Source organism: Acanthopagrus latus, chromosome 19, assembly GCF_904848185.1.
Source record: "Acanthopagrus latus isolate v.2019 chromosome 19, fAcaLat1.1, whole genome shotgun sequence".
In the NCBI taxonomy this organism is placed as follows: domain Eukaryota; kingdom Metazoa; phylum Chordata; class Actinopteri; order Spariformes; family Sparidae; genus Acanthopagrus; species Acanthopagrus latus.
Window position 1 is genome coordinate 887,102 of NC_051057.1, and position 27,522 is coordinate 914,623.

General features: G+C 42.9%; 1 protein-coding gene across 1 annotated transcript in view; it reads left to right on the forward strand.

The window, feature by feature from the left end:
- Positions 1 to 27,522, forward strand: part of plppr5b (phospholipid phosphatase related 5b) — a 213,505-nt gene that overhangs the window by 148,404 nt on the left and 37,579 nt on the right. The window contains exon 6 of the mRNA XM_037079453.1: positions 13,318 to 13,568. Coding sequence (XP_036935348.1) covers positions 13,318 to 13,568 — 251 coding nt within the window. The remainder of the gene's footprint in view (positions 1 to 13,317; positions 13,569 to 27,522) is intronic.

Consider the following 27,522-nt stretch of genomic DNA (forward strand, 5'->3'; position numbering starts at 1 on the left):
TGTTACACAGTGTTAGACTGCATTAGTACTTTTTGTAAAGACCTGTACAGTCTTAAACACCATTTCCTATGTTTACATCCTCAAGTCATTCCCAAGCTTTCAAAAGCTAGATGTTTAGATAGTGATACCAGTGTAGAACATACTACAAGATATTTTGTCAGTTGAGAGAGATGGGTTATGTTCATCGAGCCATAAATTGTTTCTCCGACTATTGGACCCCAACCAAGCATATCTTGCCACCTTTTACATAGTGGATGATAAAGGTATCAGGGACAACTTCACTGTTCCACCTGACAGTATACACAATGAATGTTTCTGCATGTAATCCACAGTAAGGCTCCAACTATTAGAGGTGTGTGTGTGTGTGTGTGTGTGTGTGTGTGTGACCAAAGTGATGGATAAAGAGAAGGAGTTTGCATCTTGTGATAAACTTGAGATGAATTTTCCATGATGTTCCCCTAACCTTAGCTTCCATAAGCAGATACTGTAGAAAGTGGGAATGATTAACACATTAACATTGGACATAATAAAACTTTCTCACTCAGAGGTGCAATATGGTCCAAGGCTGCTGAGCTGAGGATTGTAGTTCTATGGTTACAGGATCGCTGAAATTAATCTATCCTCTTTCTTTTCTCTAAATTAAAGATGTGGGTGGAGGAACATTCTTAACTGCTGTTGGTGAACATCAGTTGGGGAAACTGTCAAACAAATCCAAAGTGTTTTTGTTGGGAAGTCAATAAGTGAATCTTTGTCTTCTACTATAAAACATTACATGGGTTAAGACTAGCAGTTTTCTCTCCATCGTTTTCACCATGTCTTTGTGTTTGTGCCCTGATCACTGTACCCTCAACAAAAATGTTTAGGGTACAAGCAAAGCAACATCTTTTCAGTTGCTGGATGGAAGAACCGACACATATATCTTCATCTAGTCCCATCTAAGTCATGTTCATGATCCAGTGGATGAACATTAAAGGTCCCATATTATGAAAAATGTACTTTTTCTTGTATTTGGGGTGTTATTTAGGGTCTATGGTGCTGCCACACACCTAGAAACTTTGAAAAAAGTTCATCCATGCTTTTTTGAGCGAGATACATCATCGACTGATCATTTGCATCTTCCCACACACTACCCCCCTCCCTTCACGCATGTGCCTATGTTGGACTAATATTGGGAGACAGTAAAGAGAAAATGAACAATTTAAGGTTTTGTGCCTGTTTCAGTATATTCATAGTGATTGTTGTTTGTTTTAGAATTACTGAAGCATTAATTCAGTTTGCACATGCTTTGTTGTTATAAGAAGCCAATTTTGCTCCAGGGTCCTATTGGTATATTTGTGTTGCTGCTGCATGTAAGTTTAGCTGATAGACCTGCCCTGAAAATAACAATACGGTTATGTGTGGAGAAGAAATGGTCAGACTGCAGAAATTAATTTGCTTAGCATCTGTGAGCAATTTAGCATCCAGCAGTTAGCTTGCTAATGCCATACAAAAATGGTTACAAAGCTGTAGCTTAGTGGCCTGCTGGGCAGTGAGGCTGATGCTATTACAGATCATCTTCCTTCACTAACATGTGAGGCGCTTAAGTTTTTGATTTACAAGCAGTTCTTGACATGGTGAGCAGTGCTGGCCCAGACCTGCGTGAGCTGACAGTAAGAGCAGACTGAGCTTTTTAGGAGCAAGGCCTTAAGGAGGACAGAGCTAAATCGAATATACAGTACCACACAGACTGACTACAGCACTGAATAATGGACAGTATGAGAAGATGTTCTAGTAGACACCTAAAAGAAAAGTTTGAACCTGAAGTAAGGGCGCCCATCCACCTTGTATTCGAAAAAATTGAAAGGAATTTCCACAGACAAACTTCTTGAGGGACACGGTTGACACAGTGACACAACTTCTGTTCAGTATTGCAGACCTGTGGTTCCACTTCTGGCAATGATTATTGGGTGTGTTTCAATGAAGCTTGCTGGCTGCTTTGTGAATGGGAAGCCTTATTGTGTATAGAATAAACAATAAGAATAAAGATAAAGACCACGACACTCAAAGTTACTCATGTGGTGCACAGCTTCTAAAAATGTGGATTCAGACCATTGATTGTTGGGTCTTACCAGGATGCCAAAGTATGCCACAGCCATCTCAGTTGTTGAATAATTATATTTGTGTGATTTGTCAGACGCACATGTATTCAACACGTGCAGTAGACTGGAAGAGTAGGGTGACTCACAGCAGCTCATTTAAGAGCTGCTCAATAATCACCACTTACCAGTTCCACAGAACTGCCCTACCTTCCTTCATCTTCCCTTTCTCCACCTCTAAGCATTAACGTTTTACAATCTATGTCACACCCCTCTATCAGCAGAGCAGCATCCTCAGAGACTGCAGTGTTGCTGATGTTAAAGTGATTGTGGGTGTTGAATGCAGCACAGCTCTGCTCTGACTGTGTGACTTCACTCAACACAGAAACATCGCTCTCCCCTCCTCTGGATGGGTTTGACCTCTCTCCCAAGGTTGCTCTGCACCATGAGCGCTCTTTGAACATGTTCGAAAAGTTATCTTTTAAAAATGGTTGTCCTCAGCACCCTCAGTTTGTTTCTCTGTATTTCATGCTGAATATACATTGTAGTGTTTTTGCACTAAACTCTAAGCCTGTGTTCTCCAACATATTCATCCATTTATTAAATTCAAGCGTAACTACACTAACCACATCACCTCCTGTGTTGTAACCCGTGATGCTGGAAATACGTTACTAAACTCTAATCTGACCATGCTCAGAAGATGACCTCTCTTGAGTCAAATGCTAACCTGCAAGATGAGTGCTTGTTAGCCTTGGAAACAACCTGCGCTATGCTGTCGGAGAGTAATGCTAAACTGCTAACTAAAGTTTGCAATCTCGAGTCCCGTACCTGGCGCAATAACATCAGGGTGATTGGAATACCTGAGTCTGTGGAGGAGCCCAACTCCACCTCCTTCTTCTCAGAGCTGCTTGGAGAGCTGGAGATGGCTTTCTGGATTCTCCGCTTGAGTGCGACAGGGCTCATCGGTCACTGGTCGACAGACCATAGCTGGGGCAGAGATCCAGGCCCATCATCATCCGGCTGCACAGGTACTAGGTGAAGGACAGGATCAGGCAAGCTGTTGTTCAGAGGCTCACCTATCGCCCTCTATGAAGACTACACTCTGGAGGTGATGGAACAACATGGCAGATACCGAGAGGTGATGGCGGAGCTGTACTCTCTGGGCTTAAAGCCTGCGTTGCTGTTCCCGGCCAGGCTGATCATTGTTACGAAGGACGGAGTCAGGAAACACTTCTCCTTGGCGGCGGAGGCTAAAGATTACATAGCGTCCATTTGTGCGGAAGTTACCTGTGTAGCCCCTTCAACAATTAGCCATGCCAAACCAGGTAACCCTGTTTCAGCTAGCTCAGAACTGAACTGACAACTGCTAGCTGCATTAGCCCACCCTTGACTCAATGGCCAGCTAAAACAGTGGCACATACTCTGAATGTGTAGTCCTACTAGCAGAAACTGATAGCCGACTGTTTTCACAGTTTGCTAGTTCAACATTATTATGCATTCCAGCTCCGATGAGGCAGGTGATGTCGCTTTTTACTGGTTGTGGCACACTAAATTAAGATTTGATTTCAGGACAGTATGGACTTATACAGGGCACAGTGACTCTTTTTTTTCCAAAAACTGAGCCAGCACACGTGCAGGCTGATGTATTCTGATATGTTTATCGCTCCCTTCTATTCTCTTTCTTTTCTGTGCCATTACAACTAAACCACTTATGTCCTCAGCTGCCGAACTATTTGTTAATGTTTGAATGTTAAGTTTCACACGTGGGGAGTGTGATTATTACTATCTGTTTGTGCAACCTCATACCTGGTAGTTCAGGTTTTGCACTTGTAGAACTTTGATAATATTCACTTGACTATAGGAGCCCTAAGTTACCAAGGCATTTCTCTGAACATCCTGTTCAGACTGTACATGACTGAATGTCACATAAATGTAATTTAACATTGGGTCACAAATACATAATACATAGTACATATATACATACTTTTAGTAATTTACAGCAAATAACCACATCTGGTTCTCTTCCCCTCCCAAAAGAATATGCACGCCTTTTTCTCCTTTTCCTTGAGTCTTCTCTCTCAACATCTGAAACAACATATACATTCTCCAGTGAGGGAAGAAGTTGGTTGGGGGAAAGATAATTCGGTTCTTCCCCCTTTTGTCTCTTGTCAAGATGTTATTCATCACCGCTGTTTTTCCTGTGTCAGTCTCACCTTCTTAATTCGAATGTATCATGAAACCCCTCCTTTTTGATGAGCCTGAAGATCCCTTCATGTTTAATACTTTTGTTAATTACCAGTAAAATGTCTCTGACATATTTTGTTAAGATAGGACTAGAATAAATATGTATAATTCCTTGGTTCTACTGTATATTGTATGTTGAAGTGTGTTTTATGTTTAATCGTGTTTTAATCCTTTTTGAATGATAAGTACGGAAGCCGAGAACGGCCATGGATTTTTCTTTCTTTTTTTTTTATGCACTGTTATCTCGTGATAACGACTTATTATCTGGTTATCTCAATATAACAAAGGTTGTTTTCTCGTGAAATTTGTTTGTCATAGCAGCCACGATATTTTACAAGAACAGAAACAATAGCAAAAATAACCAATAAAATTAAAAAGGCAAGAAATAGAATAGACATATATACATATTTACATGATATAGTGCAAAATGACCAGCATTTCTTTTTTTTTATACCTAGATTTTAAATAAAACGGCTTGTCCATCATCCTGCTCTCTCCCACCACCTGCACTGAGTCAAGAGGGCATCCCAGGATGGAGCTGGCCCTCTTGATAAGTTTATCAAGTCTCCTCCTGTCTGCTGCTGAGATGCTGCTGCTCCAGCAGACTACTCCATAGAAAATGGCTGATGCCACCACAGAGTTGTAGAAAGAGGTCAGGAGTGCCCCCTGCTCTCCAAAGGACCTGAGCTTCCTCAGCAGATACAGTCTGATCTGACCTTTCTTGTATGTAGCTGCAGTGTGATTAGTCCAGTCCAGTTTATCGTTCAGGTGAACTCCCAGATACTTGTAAGATGTCACCATCTCAATGTCTGTTCCCAGGATGTTCACCTGTGTGCAGCGTTGTTTGTGCCCGCCGAAATCCACCACCAGGTCTTTGGTTTTCCCGGTGTTGAGCTGAAGATGGTTGGCACCAGTCCACAAAGTCCTGAATAAGTTCTCTGTAGGCTCTGTCGTCCCTGTCCCTGATGAGGCCGACGATAGCAGAGTCGTCAGAGAGCTTCTGTAGATGGCAGTGAGGGGATTGGTGGTAGAAGTCTGCGGTGTACAGGGTGAACAGGAAAAGGGCCAGGCCCGTTTCCTGTGGGGCCCCTGTACTGCAGGTTATTGTGTCCAACACGTAGTCCCGAGTCCTCACATATTGTGGCCAGTTAATTTAGGTAATCCAGGATCCAGGATTTGAGGTGTTGGTTCACCCCTGCGAGCCCCAGCTTGTCCCCCAAAAGTGCAGGCTGTATAGTGTTGAAAGCACTGGAGAAATTAAAGAACATGATCCTCACAGTGCTCCCGGGCTTCTCCAGGTGAGACAGTGATCTGTCCAGGAGGAATATGTTGGCGTCGTCCACTCCAGTGCCAGGTTGATATGCAAACTGGAGAGGATCCATAAAAGGACCCACCAGAGGGCAGAGATGGACGAGGATCAGTCGCTCCAGAGTCTTCATCAGGTGTGAAGTGAGAGCAACTGGTCTGTAGCTGTTAAAGTCTTTTGGGTGAGGGATATTTGGTACTGGTACCATGCAGGAGGATTTCCACAGCAGTGGCACTTTTCCCAGATTCAGGCTCATGATGAAGATGTACTCTACAATCCTGCAAAATCCACTATCATGCCATGGTGAAGTTCTGGGAAAGGTAAAACATGATTTCCAAACATTAAAAGCAATAGTTTGATTAAAACGTTTTTGTGAGTCTAAACTCAAATCTCAGCCTGCCCCCCTTTTGGTCCACCTGCTGCAGGCCATAAAATGAGAGACATGCTCTCTCCTCGCGCTCTGCTCTTGCTCACTCCTCTATCTCTCCTCTTCTACTGTTTCATTCTCATTTTATATTTGAAGTATAATCTTTATTTTTATTTTTTCAACAAGCTCTAAGAAAAGCGAATTGAATCACTACCTTAAGTGTTTCACTTTTTATTCTTAACACAACAGAGTTCTTTCTTTTTGATTTTTAATATATCATTAAAGTATCACTGCCTGATCCAGAAGAAGTTGAATTAGTTTAAGAATCAGAACTTTAGAACCACCACTTGAAACTGCCTGTCCTCATTTGATGAAGAACGTTGCAGTTATTGTCTGCTTCAGAAGCCGTGGTCTCCAACAAAAGAGAATTTGTGTGCTCCCAACTGAGACCGACTCTGTAGAGTACCGGCCTTCCCTCTGGCTATTGGACAGACACGGCAAGCCTGCAGTTCAACCCAGACCACTTGAGGAAACCAAAACTTCAGGACCTCCTGACTCCCAGACAAAGCAGGCTAAACGTCTTCATACAGCTAGATCAACACACGTGAGAATGAGTTGGTGTCTAACATTCTGACTTCTGTGTCTGAAGTTCTGACTTCTATCTTGTATCTGAGAATTGAGATTAGGGTCTCATTAGTATTAAAAATTACTCCCATAATAATTAATACATAAAAGCTGACTCATAATTTCACCATCATCCTACTATCACATAATCCTATTACTTTACTCATTACAGTCTTTACAATTTTCTGTTCCGTTGTTGCTGCTCCAGCAAGGACTCCAGTGTGATCGACCTGGGGCAAAATGTCAGTAAAGTCAAGTTAAAACACAGACTTCGCTTATCCTGTGTGAGCGCTGCATGAAACACAGACGTGGTAAGGTAATTTCTAAATCAATTGAGGTCCCCAGGTAATACTAGTCCTGTGCAAAGAGCTGCATTTTCCCCGTAGCCAAATACCGGAGTGTTGCCAAACATTTTAACTCCAGCATTATTGGATTGTTTCGGTTGGTTGGGGACGTTATTGCATCCCTCGCCAACTCAACCAGAACTTCAGTCCCTTTGCGGTCCATCCGACATCGTTTTAATAATTCCCTGTCATTTAGTGTCTCCAAAACATTCGGCTGTGACCAGGTCTTAGTGAGTTAGGTGTTTGAACATCGCCTCAGTCAGAGGTACTGTAAATCATATTTTGGATCCTTATCACACTGTCTCAAGAAATAATTTTCCCTTTTTTTTTTCAATATGTAATTGATGTATTTTGTATGAATTAGTTCTGATCATACCCTCTAATGAAATAATGCAAATTAAGAAAGGAAGTTTTGCAGATATCGATACACCAGATGCTGAGATATCCTGATATTTAGTAGCTAAATATATTAGCATTAAATAGGTTAAATCCCTTGTTGCCTTAAAGTTCTGGTCCGGTTTGTCAGTTCGTTTGTCAGAGTACACAATCACATGCTGATGTGTATTTTTGTTACCAAAGTTACCAGTGTTTGATATGTTAAAATTGATTATTGGTTCCCGGTCAAGTCAATTTTTATTTGTATATCACCAGTTCACAACAAAATTGATCTCAATACACTTTCAAATTAGAGCAGTTGTCCACTAATTCACTAAGCCTCGCCTCCAACACAGCACATTCACCACAATTATTACATGTACCGGTGTCACTAAAAGAGGCAGAAAAGATTCAGAAACAGATTTCCATAACATTAGTTATTAGTATTCCCTCACTGAAATAATATGATATGTCACAACAGAACAGAGGAACATCAAAATATATTATAGGGTTTGTGGCATTCTAAACAAGAGTATTGCCAACAGGGACATTGTAGAGCAGTGGTGCCCATACTTTTTTTAGCTTGCGAGCTACTTTCAAAATGACCAAGGCAAAATGATCTACCGACATAACATGTACTAAACATCTATTTATTTGTACATACACTGAGGATACTTTATGTAACACAATGCATAACTGATATTGAGAGATTAATGTAACCCTTGGCGTTACACATAAAAATTGACAGCTGTAATGCACATGGGTGAGAAAACAGCCATCAATACTGCACACAATTTAGACACCAGGAACTGCTGGTTGTCTTCATAAACCAGCAGCTCTCTGTGATGTTTCTACAAAAGTGTTGTGTCAAATCCTCAGCCATTATTTCACAGCGCTGTGTAATTGTACTTCTTGATAGCTGAAGAGCTTTGATTTATAATATTTCTGGTTTATTTTTAAAATCCCGAAACAAGGAGTCAGTTGCCTATACGAAGGCCTCTTTTATCATCTTAGCACTTAACAAAGTGAAACAAACAAAACTAAGAATAAATGTATCGCCTGTCAGTCCGCATGGAGGGAATAGCACCATTGTATAAACAAAGATGCGTCTGGAGTTCCCACGCACACAGCGAGGATCCAATCCCAGTGATGGAGCCTGGGCTGAAGAGACAGCAAAGGTTCAAGAGTTCCTGTGCTGAACACCTGAAGACCCCACCACCAATGGCATCAAACATTGCCGAAAGCCAGGGAAGACCACAGCAGCAGAGAAGAGTGACAAAGGAGCCAGGCAGTGAAAAACCCTGAGGTTGTGGTGGGGGGAGTACCAACGGAGGAATGATGGCTAACAGCTGATTGGCGGGGCTAACAGCTGAACAGCAAGGCTAACAGCTAATCAGCAGAGTGTCATTGTCGTACTTTTTAACAGTTCCAAAGTGCCTCTCAACATTCCCCTTCTTCGTAGTAGCGATGGTAGTTTGACAAATGCATATTGTTTTACATCCCTTCTTTTGTTGATATCAATTGAAGCCACTAACCAGGACACTTAGCTCACTTGTGTTTTGCAATAGCTAGCGCATTTGCACATGCATGGTGACCAGTGACACGTGACCCTACAAGAAGCGATCTCAGACTGGCCGTTCTGTACGTCAATCAGGTGGCATAGAATCGACCTGTTGTAGAGTGCCTTCTGGTGGACGCTAACACTCATAACATGGTTGGAGGGTGTTTCGTCCATTTTCATTTTATTTTTCAAATATTAATTTATCGGCCTATATAAAAGCCGATACCGTTAGTTAAATCCATCTTGCAAATTATGCTAAGTACATGTACTGTTTAAGGTCCACTTCATGATAATTCCACTGAGCACCATAATTATTGCCCAGTCACCTCCCCAAGGAAATTCATGGATAGACACCTGAAGATTACAAGCGTACAACAAACAGTTCCTCCATTGTCTCTGGCATTGCAGCTGTTCATTGTTTACCAAGAAATGCTTACAAAAAACAAGGATCTTCAGTAAACATCATATCCCAGTTAAATCAAACCCATCAACAAACTTAATGCTTAAACTTGTTCATCCTAATGGCAAAATAGAGACAGCACTTATTACTCACGTACAATGCAGTATTGAGTTCCCTCCCCAGACAACTCACACCTGGGCTCACCTTGCCCTATCAACCCATATGAAGGCCGGTTGGTTCAACTACCCACTCGTTGCCCTAATGACTCTGAAACTCAGAGCTCACACGTGTCCTTAACAATTCTGTAAGGACACTCCCACACAGAGTTTAAAAGCCAGCTAACTCCCCTCCAGTTAGTTGGAACTGAAGAATCCTCTTGGATGAGAGGTGAAATGTCTTCAAGAAACCGAAGTTGCCTAAGATACAGTACGTACTATGACCTGGATGACTGAGAACCTTCGTCTACATATTTTAACACAGTATCTGGTTCTGTGACATCAAGCTTATTCACATATTCATATTCACCACTCAGCCCAGTATCCTGAGGTTTATTTCAATGACTTGTGTGTGTCAAAGCAGTCTGGGAAAGTGTGATAACTTTAAGATTGACTGGATTGTGCATCGCACCGCGGCATTGTGAAAGACGTTGGCACTGGATCAAAGAAGTACATTACTTTAACCTGGCTAACCCTCCAACACACACAAATACACACACAAAGACAGGATCTCATACGGCCAAGAGGCATGCATGCTTATACTCCAGAGCACATTCACGGCTACATAGTGGCTCTGCAGCAGAGAATGCTAGTGTTTGAAGCAGGCAAACTGAATTAGATTTATGCCCTGATAAGCAAATTTGTCCCTCTCTGTGTTCCCAAAGCCAGGCAGGACAATGGGCATGGGGCTTGTAAGTCGTCCGTAAAACACATAGCACCAACATATCCTCGATCGTGACAGAGAAAGTGGGACAGAGTGAGTGCTTGGCAAGTGCACTCACACTGACACTTGACAAAACCTCTTTGGTGCTTGTTAAGAGATGGACCTGTCAGCGTTTGGAGCCATACTCATTTGTCTGGCCGATGAGGAATGAGAGAGGCGAGGCAATGAGTTAGACAGCCACATTTAAAACAAGGACTTGTGAAAGAAGAAAAGAAGAAAGACGTGCTTTGCTCAACAGTCATGACACGTCACCCATTTTTATGAATATCTTCCAGCTAAATTAATATTAGTTTGCAGAAGCAAACTTTTGTGTGTGTTTGTGGTGTGGTAAACATCTCTCTCGGTGTGCCCGACTTAGTATCTGTTGGCATTTTAGTGTGGCAGGGGGCTGGGCTTTACATGAGGGAAGCAATTCCTTCAGTTAAAGGCCCTCAATCACTGAGACGTAAAGCTGGGCTGGTTTGGCTAAGAGCAGTATGAATGGACAGTGGCACCTGGGTGCCTGTTACACTGTGTGTGTATGTTTGGCATTGGTGTGTAGCAAGTGATTGTATTCTGGTACTGAGGTGTCCCTGCAGACAATGACCTATTTTATGCAGTGTCACATGATGTCTTGGAAAAGAGGTTTTAAATCTCAATGAGTTTTACCTGGTTAAATGTGAGGAGCAGCAGATCTTTTCTGTGGGATAAACAAGCTCCGTCTGGTGTTGCAGAGAGCTATTCGCACTGAAAATACATGTTGGTTGAATGATTGATGTCCCGTCCTTGTTGTTTTACTCAGCACTGTGCTACTGTCTCAACAGGATGTGTATTTTTCAGGAGATTAGGGAGGGGAACTAGCAGAGATACAGACCAAGGATACACAAACATAGAAGTTTCTGTATCAAATAGAACAATCGCTGCTCCTGCATTATTAATTAACATAATATAACTTTGCCATCTTAGACAGTATAAAAACAGAACAGAACAGTCTAATGTCTGGAAATAGTGGAACATGCACTCCAGTCGCACATGCTGCTCCTAGCTGTCCAGTCACAGGAAATTGATATGGACAAATGAGAGTCAGGCTGGCAATGGGAAATCAGACACAGTTCTGCCCAGGTTGTTGCACTCGACATGTGCAGGACTGCAGCTGGGTGAGGAGAGGTATACTCTTTTCATCTTTTGATCTGAAATGCCAACCATATAATATCATCACCATCTTGTTGCAGCTATTTTCATTCACCCTTACAAAATATTAAAAATGCACTGCATATTTATGTACACAGTGTATGTACAGTACTAAGGTTGTGTAGCATGACGGTGTTACAAACGACCCTGTTGTTATGTGATGCTGTGTTGTATAATGAATCTTAACCTGGCAGTAATGGTTGATAATAGCACTGATGTTAATGTGTGTTCTCCTGTTTGCACTGGCCCACATCACAGAGCTGGGTGTGATCCTTATGTGGGTGTAGCTGTATGTTTATATGTAGCAGCTCACGGATGCCCAGACAGGCAGCTTTTATAAAAATATTCAGAAAATGAGTGGTTGCTGAACCTGCCTCCAATGTTCACAAAGGTAAAATGACAGCAGGTGCTGTGCAGGCAAGGAGAGAGACTTGGTTTCTGCTCTCATGAAAGTGAACACCTATTTCACACTGCTGACTGAGATGGTTATGGAGTTACACCTGCTGTAACTCTCGCTGTTCGAAAGGAACTCAATATAATATCATGAGAAAAACAGTAGCCAATTTGTCCCAGCTGTTTTGTTGCTGCTTCTTCTCTAACACTTAGTGAAGTGTAGATCAATTTAGTCCATAAATCGACAGGACAGGACACTACCAAATGCATAATGCTTTTTGTTATGCTTACGCTTATAACAGTGGTATAACAGGTATGCAGGGAAAACCTCTTTCAAACAAGCAGACATTTGGGGTGGAAGAAACTGTTTTACTAATCAGTCACCCACTAATACACTGTGTGATTCTGCAGATGCATGCAGGTTGTTGGGTGAGACTTTCTATTACAACAGTGATTTGTTCATTCATATCATGGTTTTTTACTAGATATGAAAAAAATAAATTCAATTCCTCAAAGTTCTCATTTTTAATGGTTGCTCTTTATTTTGTTTGTCTTTCTCCAGGTTGAAAATAATTTGTGAGAGCAATAAGAAATTCAGTATCTTACAAGAGTGGTACGCAGAGAACAACCTTCTGCTCAATGTCAGTAAAACCAAGGAGCTGATTGATGATATGCCTACATCAGTGGAGCTGAGGTGGAGAAAGAAAATGATTTAAGGTCAAGGTTAGGGAATCAGCACCATAGAGAATCTATTATAGTCCTTACACATCTCCAGCTGTATTTCTTAGAGAAATGTGGGCAAAATTCCTATAAAATAATCTCCTTACAAAAAAGCCTTTTCAGTGTCTGTTTTTTTATTCATGTTCTATGTGTGTGGCATGAATGGGCTACAACTACCATTCATTGTGAATCCCTCTGTTGTTAAATGACATATAATATTTAGATTTTTTTGTGTAGCTTATCTATTGCACACATGGTCTCCTGACTTTGGAGCAGTCAGTATGATTTGCTCAATGAGCAGTTTCCAGACTGTACTTCTGCCTTTTTGAGCTCCTCATCATTTCTACTCCGAGAGAAAGTGTTGGAAAATGTCTTATTTCTTCCAATTTCATAATACTTCTTATTTAGTCTTGATAAAAAGACACATTATGAAAAACTCGAAGACTAGAAGGCTATAAATGATGTTATGCCACACACAGTGTAGGAGCCAGTGTTACAGTGGTATTCTCTCATAATTGTCTCGTCCTGGAATATAATCCACGGCCACTTCATCAAAGGTATTTTCAGAGAAAATACCATGTTGTATTCAGACAAATGGTGCTAGTTTGTCTTCAGGATGATGGTGGTGAACTGAAATTTGCAGCTAACTACTGCATGTTAAGCTGTGATGAAGTTCCTTGGTAGCTGAGGTGGCTGGCAGAGTGGCAACCCCCACAGTGTATTTTTAACCAGCGCCACGTTTTCAGTCTAGTAAAAACTATTTCTGTTAGTAGCTTCTTAACATCTTTTTTCTTTGCAGGAGTCTATACCTTTGGACTCTTCACCGTTGACATCTTTGTCAATGCTGGCCAGGTGGTGACAGGGAACCTGGCACCATACTTCCTGACGGTCTGTAAGCCCAACTACACTGCACTAGGCTGCCAACAGGCTCTGCGCTACATCAGCCACCAGGAGGCCTGCACAGGAAACCAGGACGACATCCTACGTGCCCGCAAAACCTTCCCATCCAAGGAGGCTGCACTTAGTGTCTACGCTGCACTCTACCTGGCTGTGAGTTACTCTGCTCCTCCATTTACTGCTCCTTTTGTAATGTCTGTGATTGATTCACCAAAATACTTGCTGTTTACATTTTTAAGTTTGAATTTCCAAACAATCCTATTTTTAAACATCCCTCTTGGTGGTCAGAATCAGAATCAGTATGTTTATTGTCCCTCAAATGGGGACATTTCAATGCCACAGCAGCAAAAAGGACAGTAGTATTTTAAGAAACAATATCAAATTAACAAAATAATTAAAAAGAAATAAAATAGAAAGAATAAACTCTTATATACATATGAACAGACTTAGTGTATAAAAAACAACAAAAAACAGTGTGGCAGTGAATTTACAAATAATAGTAAATATGGGTAATTGTAAAAAAAATGTATGCAGATGTATGATACTGGGAGCAGTGCTGGTTGTAGAGTTGTAGGCATTGATGGAAAGACAATGAAAATATACTTGTTTGTGACAATGCATGTACACTGTCTTGTTGGTGTACATGTACTTGTCTAATAAACTTAAACCTACACCATCCTCCTAGTCCCGTTATTCTATACAGTACTTAGTGGAAACCAATGCACAGTGTATGATGGGATCCTGCAATTAGGACAGAGAGGAATAGAGGTGAGACATGATCATTGATGAATATTAAAATGAATAAATGATGGATTTAGTGATATTTTCATAGACTATTTATTCACCACATCAATAAACAGCACAGCAACACAGAATATTTCCTCAAATATGGCAACCTTTAAAAAGTGAAAGGAGACAGAGAAAGAATGGTGAGAAAGAATTACACTTGATGGACTTACTTATATGATCACAATACTGATATTTAGAAAAATGTGTAAAAATAGTTACGTCATACACTCTATACAGTACTTACTTAGAAGAACCTTCTGAACAACAATGAACAACATATGATGGGATTCTGAAAAACAGGACACAGAGGAACAGAGATGACATGAATAATAAACTGTATACATGACAGTGTGATTAAGTGATTTTTTAAATGATATTTTCACAGTCTATTCATGTAGTTTCTGGGCTGTCTTCATCAAAGATGTTGGCGTTTAGTATGTTGATAAAAGAATTCTGCGGAGGCCAGGCTTGGTGGAATGATAGAGCAAACTTTATTGAAACAGATCTCAAGCCGGCGTCTGAACAGAGTGTGGCCGCATGTCAGGTGTTCTCAAATATATGGCAAAGTAATGCCAAATTTGCCCTCTGCCCTATCAGAAATCCTATCGAGCCTTCGATCTTAGGAAATCTACCAATTGCCACCCACCTTTCTCTGGTTTGGGGGCCTTTTAGAGATTGTTTTTCATACCCGCCTACTTCTCCTAATTGGTTACTTTGATAGATTAAAGGTTCATCTTTCCAATGGAAGGAAAGAAGGATGGGTCTGCCTCACACCCCCTGTGAAATAACTCTTGTGTGTGTTACTTAACTTTGCTGATGTCAGCTAAAGTAGACAGGATGGTCTCTCTATACTTAGATGACAATGTGTACGTTCAGTCAACTCCGAACCTCTGGTGTGGGCCCCTTCCAATGGTTTTTCTCTGATGCCCACCTCAGAGCTGATCAAGGCTCCTGGTCATGGGGACCTTTGCACTGTCACATTCCCACACTGTATACAGGGGAGCATCTGGTCCTGTCCCATCCTGACTTCTCAATATTCACTACTGTCTTAGAGCTTAGGATGTGTAAGAAACACACAGACACTACACTCAAAACAGTCACCTTAGACCTCCAAAGCAGCAACACTCAGCACAGCAACACAGAACATTTCCTCAAACATGGCAACCTTTAAAAAATGAAAAGAGACAAACAGAGAAATGTGACCTGATGATCTCAGATGATCACAGTACTGGTATCTTCACTCTAGAAAAACTGATGAATCATGTAGTCTATACAATATTTACTTAGAAGCAGCCTTCCAAAAATGAATGACAGTATCCTATAAGCAGTGATGTGCACAAGGGGGGGCAGTTGCCCCCCTTGTGGCCCAATTGTTGAAAAACGTGTGCTAAAGTGCCCTCCTGGGAGCCAAAATGTGCACTAAAGTGTCCTCCTGGGAGCCAAAACGTGTGCTAAAGTGCCCTTCTTTTCGCCCCTCGCCCCTATATATATATATATATATATATATATATATATATATATATATATATATATATATGTATATATATATATATATATATATATATATATATATATATATATATACACTATATTACCAAAAGTATTCGCTCACCCATTCAAATGATCAGAATCAGGTGTTCTAATCACTTGGCCTGGCCCCAGGTGTATAAATTCAAGCACTCAGGCATGCAGACTGTGAAACAAGACATTTGTGAAAGAATGGGCCGCTCTCAGGAGCTCAGTGAATTCCAGCGTGGAACTATCATAGGATGCCACTTGTGCAACAAATCCAGTCGTGAAATTTCCTCGCTCCTAAATATTCCACAGTCAACTGTCAGCTCTATTATAACAAAATGGAAGCGTTTGGGAACAACAGCAACTCAGCCACGAAGTGGTAGGCCACGTAAAGTGACGGAGAGGGGTCAGCGGATGCTGAAGCGCATAGTGCAAAGAGGTCGCCGACTTTCTGCACAGTCAATTGCTAGAGAGCTACAAACTTCATGTGACCTTCAGATTAGCCCAAGTACAGTACGCAGAGAGCTTCATGGAATGGGTTTCCATGGCCGAGCAGCTGCAGCCAAGCCACACATCACCAAGTGCAATGCAAGGCGTCGGATGCAATGGTGTAAAGCACGCCGTCACTGGCCTCTAGAGCAGTGGAGACGCGTTCTCTGGAGTGATGAATCACGCTTTTCCATCTGGCAATCTGATGGACGAGTCTGGGTTTGGAGGTTGCCAGGAGAACGGTACATTTCAGATTGCATTGTGCCAACTGTGAAATTTGGTGGAGGAGGAATTATGGTATGGGGTTGTTTTTCAGGAGCTGGGCTTGGCCCCTTAGTTCCAGTGAAAGGAACATTGAATGCTTCAGGATACCAAAACATTTTGGACAATTCCATGCTCCCAACCTTGTGGGAACAGTTTGGAGCGGGCCCCTTCCTCTTCCAACATGACTGTGCACCAGTGCACAAAGCAAGGTCCATAAAGACGTGGATGACAGAGTCTGGTGTGGATGAACTTGACTGGCCTGCACAGAGTCCTGACCTGAACCCGATAGAACACCTTTGGGATGAATTAGAGCGGAGACTGAGAGCCAGGCCTTCTCGACCAACATCAGTGTGTGACCTCACCAATGCGCTTTTGGAAGAATGGTCAAAAATTCCTATAAACACTCTCCTCAACCTTGTGGACAGTCTTCCCAGAAGAGTTGAAGCTGTAATAGCTGCAAAAGGTGGACCGACATCATATTGAATTCTATGAGTTAGGAATGGGATGGCACTTCAGTTCATAGAATGAGTAAAGGCAGGTGAGCGAATACTTTTGGTAATATAGTGTATATATATATATATATATATATATATACACTATATGTATATATATATATATATATATATATATATATATATATATATTCATTTATTTCTCGTTGAGTATTAAATCAGAGGAAGATATCTTCTATATGTATCTTGCTGCTGCTGCTTAAGTTGAAGCTCCATCATAGCCACCAGCAAACATCTGTGTTACTTTAACACATTTGGCAGCATCTGCCTGAAGGGCTTGTCTCTTTTTTAACTCATTTTTTTTCTGCACATCCTTTCCGATTCTTGCTGTTCTTCATTTTTGTGATCTCCTCTCTCTCTCTCTCTCTCTCTCTCTCTCTCTCTCTCTCTCTCTGTATGATTGATTGACAGCCGAGGCCCAAGAGGGAGGAGGCATCGGCCCTCGGCCCTGTAATTGGTCTAGCCCAGAATCAATCATGACTAATGGGCTGATCTACCAGTTATGTGTACCAATAGGTATCATGACTACTACCATTACTAATACTAGTACCATTGGGAAAAAAAAAAAAAGGCCCAGCCAAAAATCACCATCGGCCCACCGGGCAAATGCCGGTATGCCTGATGGCCAGCCCAGCAGTGGCTGTGGGGTGATTTGTGGGAGAAGTCTGCAGTGTACAGGGTGAACAGGGAAGGGGCCAGGGCACTTTTCCTTGTGGGGCCCCGGTACTGCAGATTATTGTGTCCAACACATACAGTAGTTCCGAGTCCTCACTGTGGCCGGTTGGTGAGATAATCGAGGATCCAGGATGTGAGGTGTTGGTCCACCCCTGTGAGCTCCAGCTTGACCCCCAAAAGTGCAGGCTGTATGGTGTTGAAAGCACTGGAGAAATCAAAGAACATGATCCTCACAGTGCTTCCAGGCTTCTCCAGATAAGACAGTGATCTATCCAGGAGGAAGATGATGGCATCATCCACTCCAAGTCCATGTTGATAGGCGAACTGGAGTGGGTCCATAAAAGGACCCACCAGAGGGCAGAGATGGACAAGGACCAGCTGCTTGTCCAATGATCTTAGAGATCTGCTCTGTGAGAATGAATAACCTGTCTGAACTTATTGAGTTTGTGACGTAACATACTGAACAGGGTTGATGGCTGTATGTCCTTGACACGCAACCTGGTGTAGCAGTACCAGTTATACCTCATTCATCCATCAGCCTTTGGTCAGCAGTCCAACATGCTTGACAGTTTTTAACCACAGAGAGCAGCGCAGCTGCAGATTTATGCCTGTGTGATTCACTGTGCAGTTCTCCTTTATGCAAAAATCAAACGTTTCCAGATAGGTTCAGATTTGTGCTGATGGTCTAATTGCTTTGAATTTCTGTGTCAGAGGGCCAGTATCTGCCCGAGTACCTATGAGCATGGTATACGAGGCTTTGGACCATCAGTGACCCCTTTCATGAAGGGGACAGCAGATTGCCTAAGTTATCTAATCATGCACTGTGTTATCTAGGTTATCTAGGATGCATTGTGTACTGATGCACACTGGAGCTAATGCTAGCTGGCTGAGTTAGCAGTGTAGCTAGCGGTCAAGACTGTGAAGTCCGAACACAAGGATCTGTGTTGGTGTTTACACCGCTAGCTTCCAAATTTCTACTCAAACCAAAGCCTAATCTCTGCAGCGGGTCCACTTGTTGGACCTGTGTCAGTAAGTTTTGTGCCTCTTGATGTTGCTTCTCTGGACCTGTAATCTCAGCTAATGCCATATCAAGCGCTGTGGGCTCCGGGTTGGATCCCATGCGTGTGCCTATGCTCTGCCGGTTTGCAGCTAATGCTCCACTGGTCATTCATCCATCCCATATTGTTAACCTTGTACTGGCCTACTTTATCATTTCTGTTCCCCAGCCACCCCATCTACACCCGATGGTTCTACTAACCTCCTCATCCACCCAGGCCAAACCTACCTGGCACATGGCTCACAGATGGCTCCCACTACAGAGTTCACGGACCTAAAGCCTGAACTCCAGTCCATAGAACGCCTCATAAATGAGCTCCTCCAGCGGCAGTCCATGCTGTGTTCCCAACTGGCAATGCTCGAGTCTCCAGATACTCAGCGGTCCCCGGCCCGGGAAGCGATCGCAGCGGCGGCTCCTGACAATGTTCCCAGCTCAACCTCCACTCCATCCTGGGCTTGTGTTGTTAAAGGCCGGAAAAAGCAATCTCTGCCATTCTACGACCCATTCAGCCCCGGTGTCAACGATGTTACTCAAACTTTTTCTCCCCGCTGGCGAAATTTCACTCTGAGCCAGTCTCTCCCCTTCCAGCGTGCAGTGCAGCCCGAACTCAGAAGCGCTCTGTGCCCTCCAGTGCCTCCTCACTTTCGGGCTCAGCATCCCCTCTACTGGCATCTCTGGGCTGCAAACGACCCCGTCTTTCATCCCTGCAGGGCGTCCCTTTCTCCACCGCTGGCCGCGGATGACCCCGCCCTCTCCACCTGTTGTCCTGGCACTCCCCCACACAAGCTGCTGTCAGCAGCAATCAAGTCATGGCAATTATAGAGTTTGTAGTGCTCAACGGTCTCAACATTGAGGGAATATAGCTACAGTAGGCCCTGAGGAGAAAACAAAACATCACTCAGACGATACCTGCACTGTTGAAACCTAGCTAAACAATATGACATAGTACTCAAATTAGTTTTTAAGGCAGTTTAAGGTTGCAGTGTTTCATTTTGATTGGTAGTGGTTACAGTTAAGATACAGGGAAATTTCCATTATTACAGCAGCAAAGGAGATAGCAAAAATAAAGGGCACCATTATAATCAATTAAAAAAGCACTACGCACAATACAAACAATAAAGATAATAAACAAAACTCAGCAAAAATATTTACTGCATTGCACAATGAGATGCTGAAACTGCCCATCATAGATGGGAAAATGAGAAACTTCATCAGTGTTGGACTGGCAATTTCCCTAAGAGGGGATGTACATACCAGTGCAGGTCTGGTATGTACCAGCCTCAAAAATAAATGGAAATATATTTATTTTCCCTCAACATACAATCACTCGTTACATCGTAATAATAGTTATTTTATTAAAGACTACAACATTGACACAACCTTGTTTAGTGTCAATAGTATGTTTCTAGCTCTTCAGCAGTAATACCCCAGGAACCCATGTGAACATGGCAAGAAAGAGATTGATGCCCAGCAGAGGAAGAGCAGTTCAACCTCATCTCCCCAGGTTGAACATTTCATATTGCAGCACTCTCAATTTAGCTGACAGGCCTCTGATATAGTGACCGTGCCAACAGCTGCTGTCCAACATTAAATAGGAAATATTGGTCGGAGTTTGCACCTAGCTATGAAAAGCTTGCAAAGGCTGTTAAGACAAATAACTTACTTTGAAACTGAGCAACTGAACATTCATATGCACACACACACAGCATGTGTGCAGGTTTTCTGTGCGTCATCAAGTATAAAATTGATATTATATGACAGCTCATACAAGCCTAACACACAGGGAGGAATTCCCTTGACCCTGTGAAGGACAGACCAATACACACACACACACACACACACACACACACACACACACACACACACACACACACACACACACACACACACACCACACCATAGTGCAACCTGATAATATCTGTCAATAGGACATGAACTATGACTGCAGAGCAGGACATGATATGTTGAGGGGTGTTAGCAACTGACACACTGACCACCAATCCTTTTCCTCTAGAAATGATTATTGTATATTACTTGTTTTTACAATTATATTTTGCTTGTGATCTTGTTTTATGTCCTCATGAGGCATTATGGTATAGCGTTAACAGGGTGGAGCCGCGGACAGCAGTAATAAACAAGACCAACGGACAACCACTAAAATGCCAAAAAAAACACATCGCCACATTCAACATGTTAAACAAACTGAAGAAAATAATTCTGTGCAGTTTGTTTTACCTCAAAAACTTTGCTTCTGCTCAGCATTTTATTTGACAATAGAGCTAACAGTGCTGCAGAGATGCTGCTCAGTGCTCAATGAATCAAGTCAAATCATGAGACTGCCAAAGATTCACACACCTGTTTCCTAGAAATGACCATAAAAACATTGAACAATGCTGTGGTGGTTGAGGTTATTCAGATGATAGTTTATTGCAAGCAGTGATGGGAGTAACAGCGTTATAATAAACAGTGTTACTAACAGCATTATTTTTTCCAGTAATGGGTAATCTAACTAATTACTATTTACATCATTACAACACTGTTACCGTAACCAACAATTCAATGTGGCACATTATAAACTGAAGTTACTCATTGAAGCTTCATAGGCTCTCAGCCACAGGAGGGAGGGGGGAGAGGTGAGACAATCACATATGTGATAATGATTGGCTAAAGTAGTGTAGAAAGTTGGCATTTTCAAAGTGAAAGTACAGACACTACTGCAATCTCCTTGAGGTAAAAGGCAGGAATGTACAAGGGAAACATTCATTATGTCCCAGAGCGAAGTATTTGTCCACCTCCATTGTAAGAAACTCTGATCTAATGAAGCATCTCTCAACAGCACATGCTTCTATAAAATTAGTGGCCAAAAACACTGCTGTTGACACTGTTGATGATGATAGCAGCCCAGGTGTGGCTAACATGAGCTCCTCTAATAAAGAAGGACATGGAGCCATCCAAGCAGCTAGAACTGTATTTCTCTGCTCCAGCTTCACAAAAACTTGTGACACAGACTGAAATGAATGTAATGATGGGCAGGTATGTTGTTGAGAACATGCTCCCATTATCAACAGTTGACTCAGACTCCTTCAGAGCCCTCAAAAAAGTTAACGCAATAGTTACTTTTCCTGGTAACTAATTACTTTTATAGTGGAGTAATTCAGTTACTAACTCAGTTACTTTTGGGATAAGTAACTAGTAACTATATACTATATACTATATCATGAGATAAGGCATAGGAATTTGTCTTTGAGTACCCCTGATATAGACTATGTAGTTCCAGAGATATACTCTATTCATTATGGGCATGTCATTTTCGAGCAGAGGACTCAGCCAGAGGCCTAGGGCTTAAAGGGATATTCCGGTGTAAGTTTGATCCATGGTCTAACACACCGTGAAACTGTGTTAGACTCCCTCTCGAGAGATCAAGTTAGCAGACCGCTAGTTTACGGAGTTTTGTCAATCTCAGAAATGACCGCACAACAACAAAAAACTGCAGTAAATGGATCCAAATATAAACCGCCAGCTAAAAGCCACAAATAATGATCAGAACAGCACCAAACTTCAGCAACAGTACAAATAGGGTCTCGGCACACAGTCCGGGGCATTAAAACTTCACTTGGACTTGGACCAGGAGTTGCGCTGTGCCTTTTGTGAGGAAAGACCAGATCCTGCGGATGTTGTAGAGGGCAAATCTGCAGGATCGGGCCACAGCAGTGATATTGGGGGTGAAGGACAGTCTGTTGTTGAGGATTATGCCCAGATTCCTTGCCACTGATGAAGGCGATACCATGACATCCTCGACATTGATTGACAGGTCCATGCAAGGCAGTCTTTCCCAGGTTGAAGAGGAGTTCAGTTTTACTAAGGTTGAGTTTGAGATGATTCGCAGCTGTCCAAGTGGAGATGTATGCCAAATATTCGAACATGCACGTTTTAACTTGGCTGTTGGAGGAGGATGGGGGAAAAAAACAGGAAGAGTTGGGTGTTGTCTGCATAGCAGTGGTAAAATAATCCATGTGATGGCATTGCAGAGCCTAGTGATCTAGTGTACAGTGAAAACAGAAGCTGTCCTAATACTAAGCCTTGAGGAAAACCAGTTTCTAGAAAACATGGTTTGGACAGGGAGCTGTTCCCTGTGACCTGAAAGATGCGGTTTGTTAGGTATGATGTGAACCACATTATAGCAGATCTAAATGCCTATGGTGTCATTATTCTATAGCCAATACACTGTGCAATCAACATGTTTCACAATGACAGGCAAAATACTTGTTCTTTTAAATTTCTTCATTATGTTAAAATATATTTTAAAAATAATAATTTGTCAGCATAACGGTTCCCACAAAACATTTTTGCTCTTGCAGATTAGATGTATAGATCATATAACCAAACACAGATATCACCTGCATTAGGGCACTCTGTTTAAGAGCCTCACTGCAGGGTTCATAATTGTTTTAGTTGAATAAGTACAGACAGACTGAAGCAGGTCAAGAAGGTGCTCAAGTTTTTTGCTTACTTACAGACCTCATTATTTTTTATGATGTTCAACAGTTCACTTGATCAAAAGTCACATGATCAGCTGTACAGGATAGCAGTCTAGGTCCCTAACTCCTAGCCAAGGCTTGCCAATTGTTGATTTATTTAAGTGAATACTTTCAGGATAAAAACTAAAGTCACTAAACTCACAATGGCTACGAGGGGCAAAATTTCTAAACCGGACATTGATTCTATCACCAAAACAATAATGGCAAAACAACAAAGCTACCTTGAGCTACGGCTTGCCCAGATTCAACAGGTTGGGATGGAAAAAAAGCTAAGCGCTATTGAAGCAAAGCTAGCCTCACTGGCTGCTAATGTCAGCATTGTTAGATCGAAGGTGGAGGAACTTAAAGGTTCCATATCATATTTTGAGCAGGCTGTTTCTGTGCCCGCACCTTTAATTACTAATGAGCACCGTCTGTCAACACCTGCCTTGCCTGCTACATGCCCCTCTCAGGGAAAGGATGCCACTTCCGCTAGCGATAACGTGCGCTAATGTTTACGGTGGATGTAACGCTATGGCTTGCCAAGATGCTGTCATTACACCATACTGGTTTGTTCATTTGTTCCTATGTGTTGTTACATTTACGACCAAGTAGCTAATGGCTAACAGCTAGCAAAAGCTGTTTTTGTCTCCAACACAGTCTCCAAACTCTTGGACACTGTTTGCATAGTCTCTGTCTCCAGTCTGCACATTTCAGTGTCGACAAAGCCAGCTTTGTACTGACCCTCGTTACTGAAGCAGTAGGTTGAACGAGTAACACTATACTGTTCTGTTCTAATACACGCAAAGCCAAGTCTCTATAATGTAATTACCTGGAAGTTAAAATTATCAGGCTAGATTCTGGTTTGCAACTTAAATGCTCAGAACGAATAGCCTTGGAGAGTGCATTGGGCTGAAAAGAAATTAACAACATCCTGAAGCAAAAATCTGGATTTCAAAATCATAGGACAAGACAGCGATATTATTTCCATGGCACTAGACCTAACCATCTGCTTGCCATAAGTATTAGGACTAGTGAGTATTTCTCAGATATACCTGCCATCAAAGCTGTGGATGGTAACATCACCACTGATCATAAAGCGATAAACAAAACATTTCAAACCTTTTATTACATTTTGTCAGGTCCATGAACCCTCTCTCTCATCCATCTGATTATTGGGGTAATCTTCAATTTGCAGCCACCAAGTGTGTATTGAAAAGAAAGCGACTGAGTTTAAAGATGTCCATTCTTCAAAGACAGAGGGAAGACAGCGGCCTCTCTGTTTCCGATTTTAAACTCTACTGTCGGTCATTTGTTCTGAGGTTTAACCCATCCATCTCAGTTTCCTGGCATTTTTTAGAGAGCAGCATAGTGGAGCCTTGGTCTCTCCATGATGTGTTTTTTGTCCACATAATAAATGATAAACAGTGCCAACTATACTTTTGCCCCATCATTTCTCATCTAATCAGAACTTGGAGAACAGTTAAAGCACACTGTAAGATCACTTGCAATTGGCATACCATCAGCTCCACAGTGGGAACAAAGGGGAGTCCATTATTTACAGGACATTTTTAATAATTATGGACTATTTTCTTTCTCTGATATCAAAAATGAATTCAGTCTGCCAGGTTCTTTGTTTTTCTTTTACTTACTGTTAAGATCAGCACTTAAGGCAGTTTTTGGTTATCCCTGACCACTTCTCGCTCCCTGTGGAGCAGGTCTGGGAGCAAGACTGCCCAGAACTAGACTAGGAATTTGATTGGCATGAGGTGCAGCCTGACCTTTCTCTAGTGTTGCGTAATCCAGATCAGCAGCAAACCCATTATAACTCTATACATAGGACATACTTCACTCCTGTCAGACATCATGAAGATTCAAGATTCAAGATTCAAGAAAACTTTATTTATCCCGAGGGAAATTGTCATGCAACAGTAGTAAAACAAAGTGAGAAAGGAATACAAAAGTAATAAATAATGGTGAAGTAATAAATAAACAAGTTACTTAGTACACAGAATGCAATCCAACAGTGAGCAGCATAAAACTGAAATAAAAAGTACACAATAAGATTGAATAAAGTGACAAGTGGTATAAAATGAAAAAAATAGTAAATTTAGCAGCAGCATGAAATAGCAGCAATTTACTAAGTCCAGTGCAGGAGATTTACAAGGTCCAGTGCACACTCAATAAGTGATGGAAGTGATAGGGAATGATATTGATTTGATTTGGCTCAGGTGACAGTGTCTCCACTGTCCCTCCCGCGACCAGAGGTGGATGCATTAAACAGTCTGATGGCCTGAGGGAGAAAAGACTTCCTCAGGCACTCCGTGTTACATCGGGGTGGGATGAGTCTGCTGCTGAAGGTGCTGCTGTGTGAGTTAAGCACCTGGTGGAGAGGGTGAATGTTGTTGTCCAGGATACTATGCAGTTTGCACAGCATCCTCCTCTCAGACACCACCACCAAAGAGTCCAGTTGGACCCCCAGGACGGAGCCAGCCTTCCTGATGATCCTACTGATCTTGTTGGCGTCTGCTGCCCTCAGCCTGCTGCCCCAGCACACAACCCCAAAAAAGATGGCACTGGCTACCACCGACTGGTAGAACATCCTCAGCATGATGTTGCAGACATTGAAGGACCTGAGTCTCCTCAGGAAATAGAGTTGGCTCTGGCCCTTCTTGTACACAGCCTCTGTGTTCTTGGCCCAGTCCAGTTTGTTATCCAGGTGGACTCCAAGGTATTTGTAATCCTGGACCACCTCAACAGTGACACCTTTGATGGAGACAGGTGTGTGTGCGGCTTTCCTCCTGCGGAAGTCCACCACCAGCTCCTTTGTCTTAGTGGTGTTAAGATGCAGATGGTTATTCTCACACCAATCGATGAAGGAGTCCACAACGCCCCTGTACTCCTCCTCCTTCTCCTCACTGATACAGCCAACAATTGCAGAGTCGTCCGAGAACTTCTGCAGGTGGCAGGTCTCAGAGCAGAACTGAAAGTCTGAGGTGTACAGGGTGAACAGAAATGGTGAGAGAACAGTTCCCTGTGGTGCCCCGGTGCTGCTGACCACAGTGTCAGACACACCGTCCTGCAGTCTGACATACTGTGGTCGACCTGTCAAATAGTCCGTGATCCAAGAAACCAGGTGAGGGTCCACCCGCATCGCCGTCAGTTTGCTCCCGAGCAGGGCAGGCCGGATGGTGTTGAACGCACTGGAGAAGTCAAAAAACATGACTCTCACAGTGCTTCCTGATCTGTCCAGATGGATGCTGGCGCGGTGGAGAAGGAAGATGATGGCGTCCTCCACTCCTAGTTTCTGCTGGTAGGCGAATTGAAGAGGGTCCAGTGACGAGCTGACCAGCGACCGAAGAAGTGAGAGGATCAGCCTCTCCAGAGACTTCATCAGGTGGGACGTCAGTGCCACCGGTCTGTAGTCGTTGGGGGTGCTGGGACGTGTCTTCTTCGGTACCGGAACCAGGCAAGATGTCTTCCACAGCACAGGGACCCTCTGCAGACTCAGGCTCAGGTTGAAGATGTGCTGCAGGACTCCACTCAGCTGGGATGCACACGCTTTGAGGACCCTCGGGCTGACACCGTCGGGACCTGCTGCCTTGCCTGGGCGTAGTCTGCACAGCTCCTTCCTCACCTGCTCTGCAGTGAACGTCAGTGTGCCATGTGTGTTGGTGGGGGTGGGGGGAGATGATGGTGGGGTAGAGAGGACAGGTAGGGTGAAGTCCGGAAAGAGCTGTGTGGGAGGGGGGACAGCAGGGCCAGAGGTTTGGAGGTGGGTGGATGTGGAGAAGCTGGGGGAGGGGTAGTTCGGAGCCCTCTCGTCAAATCTATTGAAGAACAGATTCAGCTCGTTGGCACATTCAATACCCCCCCCCCCGTTGTCTGGCTTCCAGGTGGTTTGTAGCCAGTGATGCTCCTCATGCCGTTCCACACTTCCTGCAAGTTGTTCTGCTGGAGTTTGTGTTCCAGCTTCCTCCTGTAGCTGTCTTTACCCTGTTGGATCCTCTCCTTAAGCTCCCCCTGGACCCGCCTCATCTGCTCCCTGTCACCATCTCTGAAGGCCCTCTTCTTCTCATTCAGCAGGACCTTAATGTCTCTGGTGACCCATGGCTTGTTGTTGGGGAAACAGCGTAAGGTCACTGTAGGAACAACAGTGTCCACACAGAAGTTGATGTACCCTGTTATGCAGTCCGTGAGATCATTAAGGTCCTCCCCATGCGAATCACAGAGCAACTCCCAGTCAGTTTGTTCAAAGCAGCCCTGCAAATCCTCAATGGTCTCCTGTG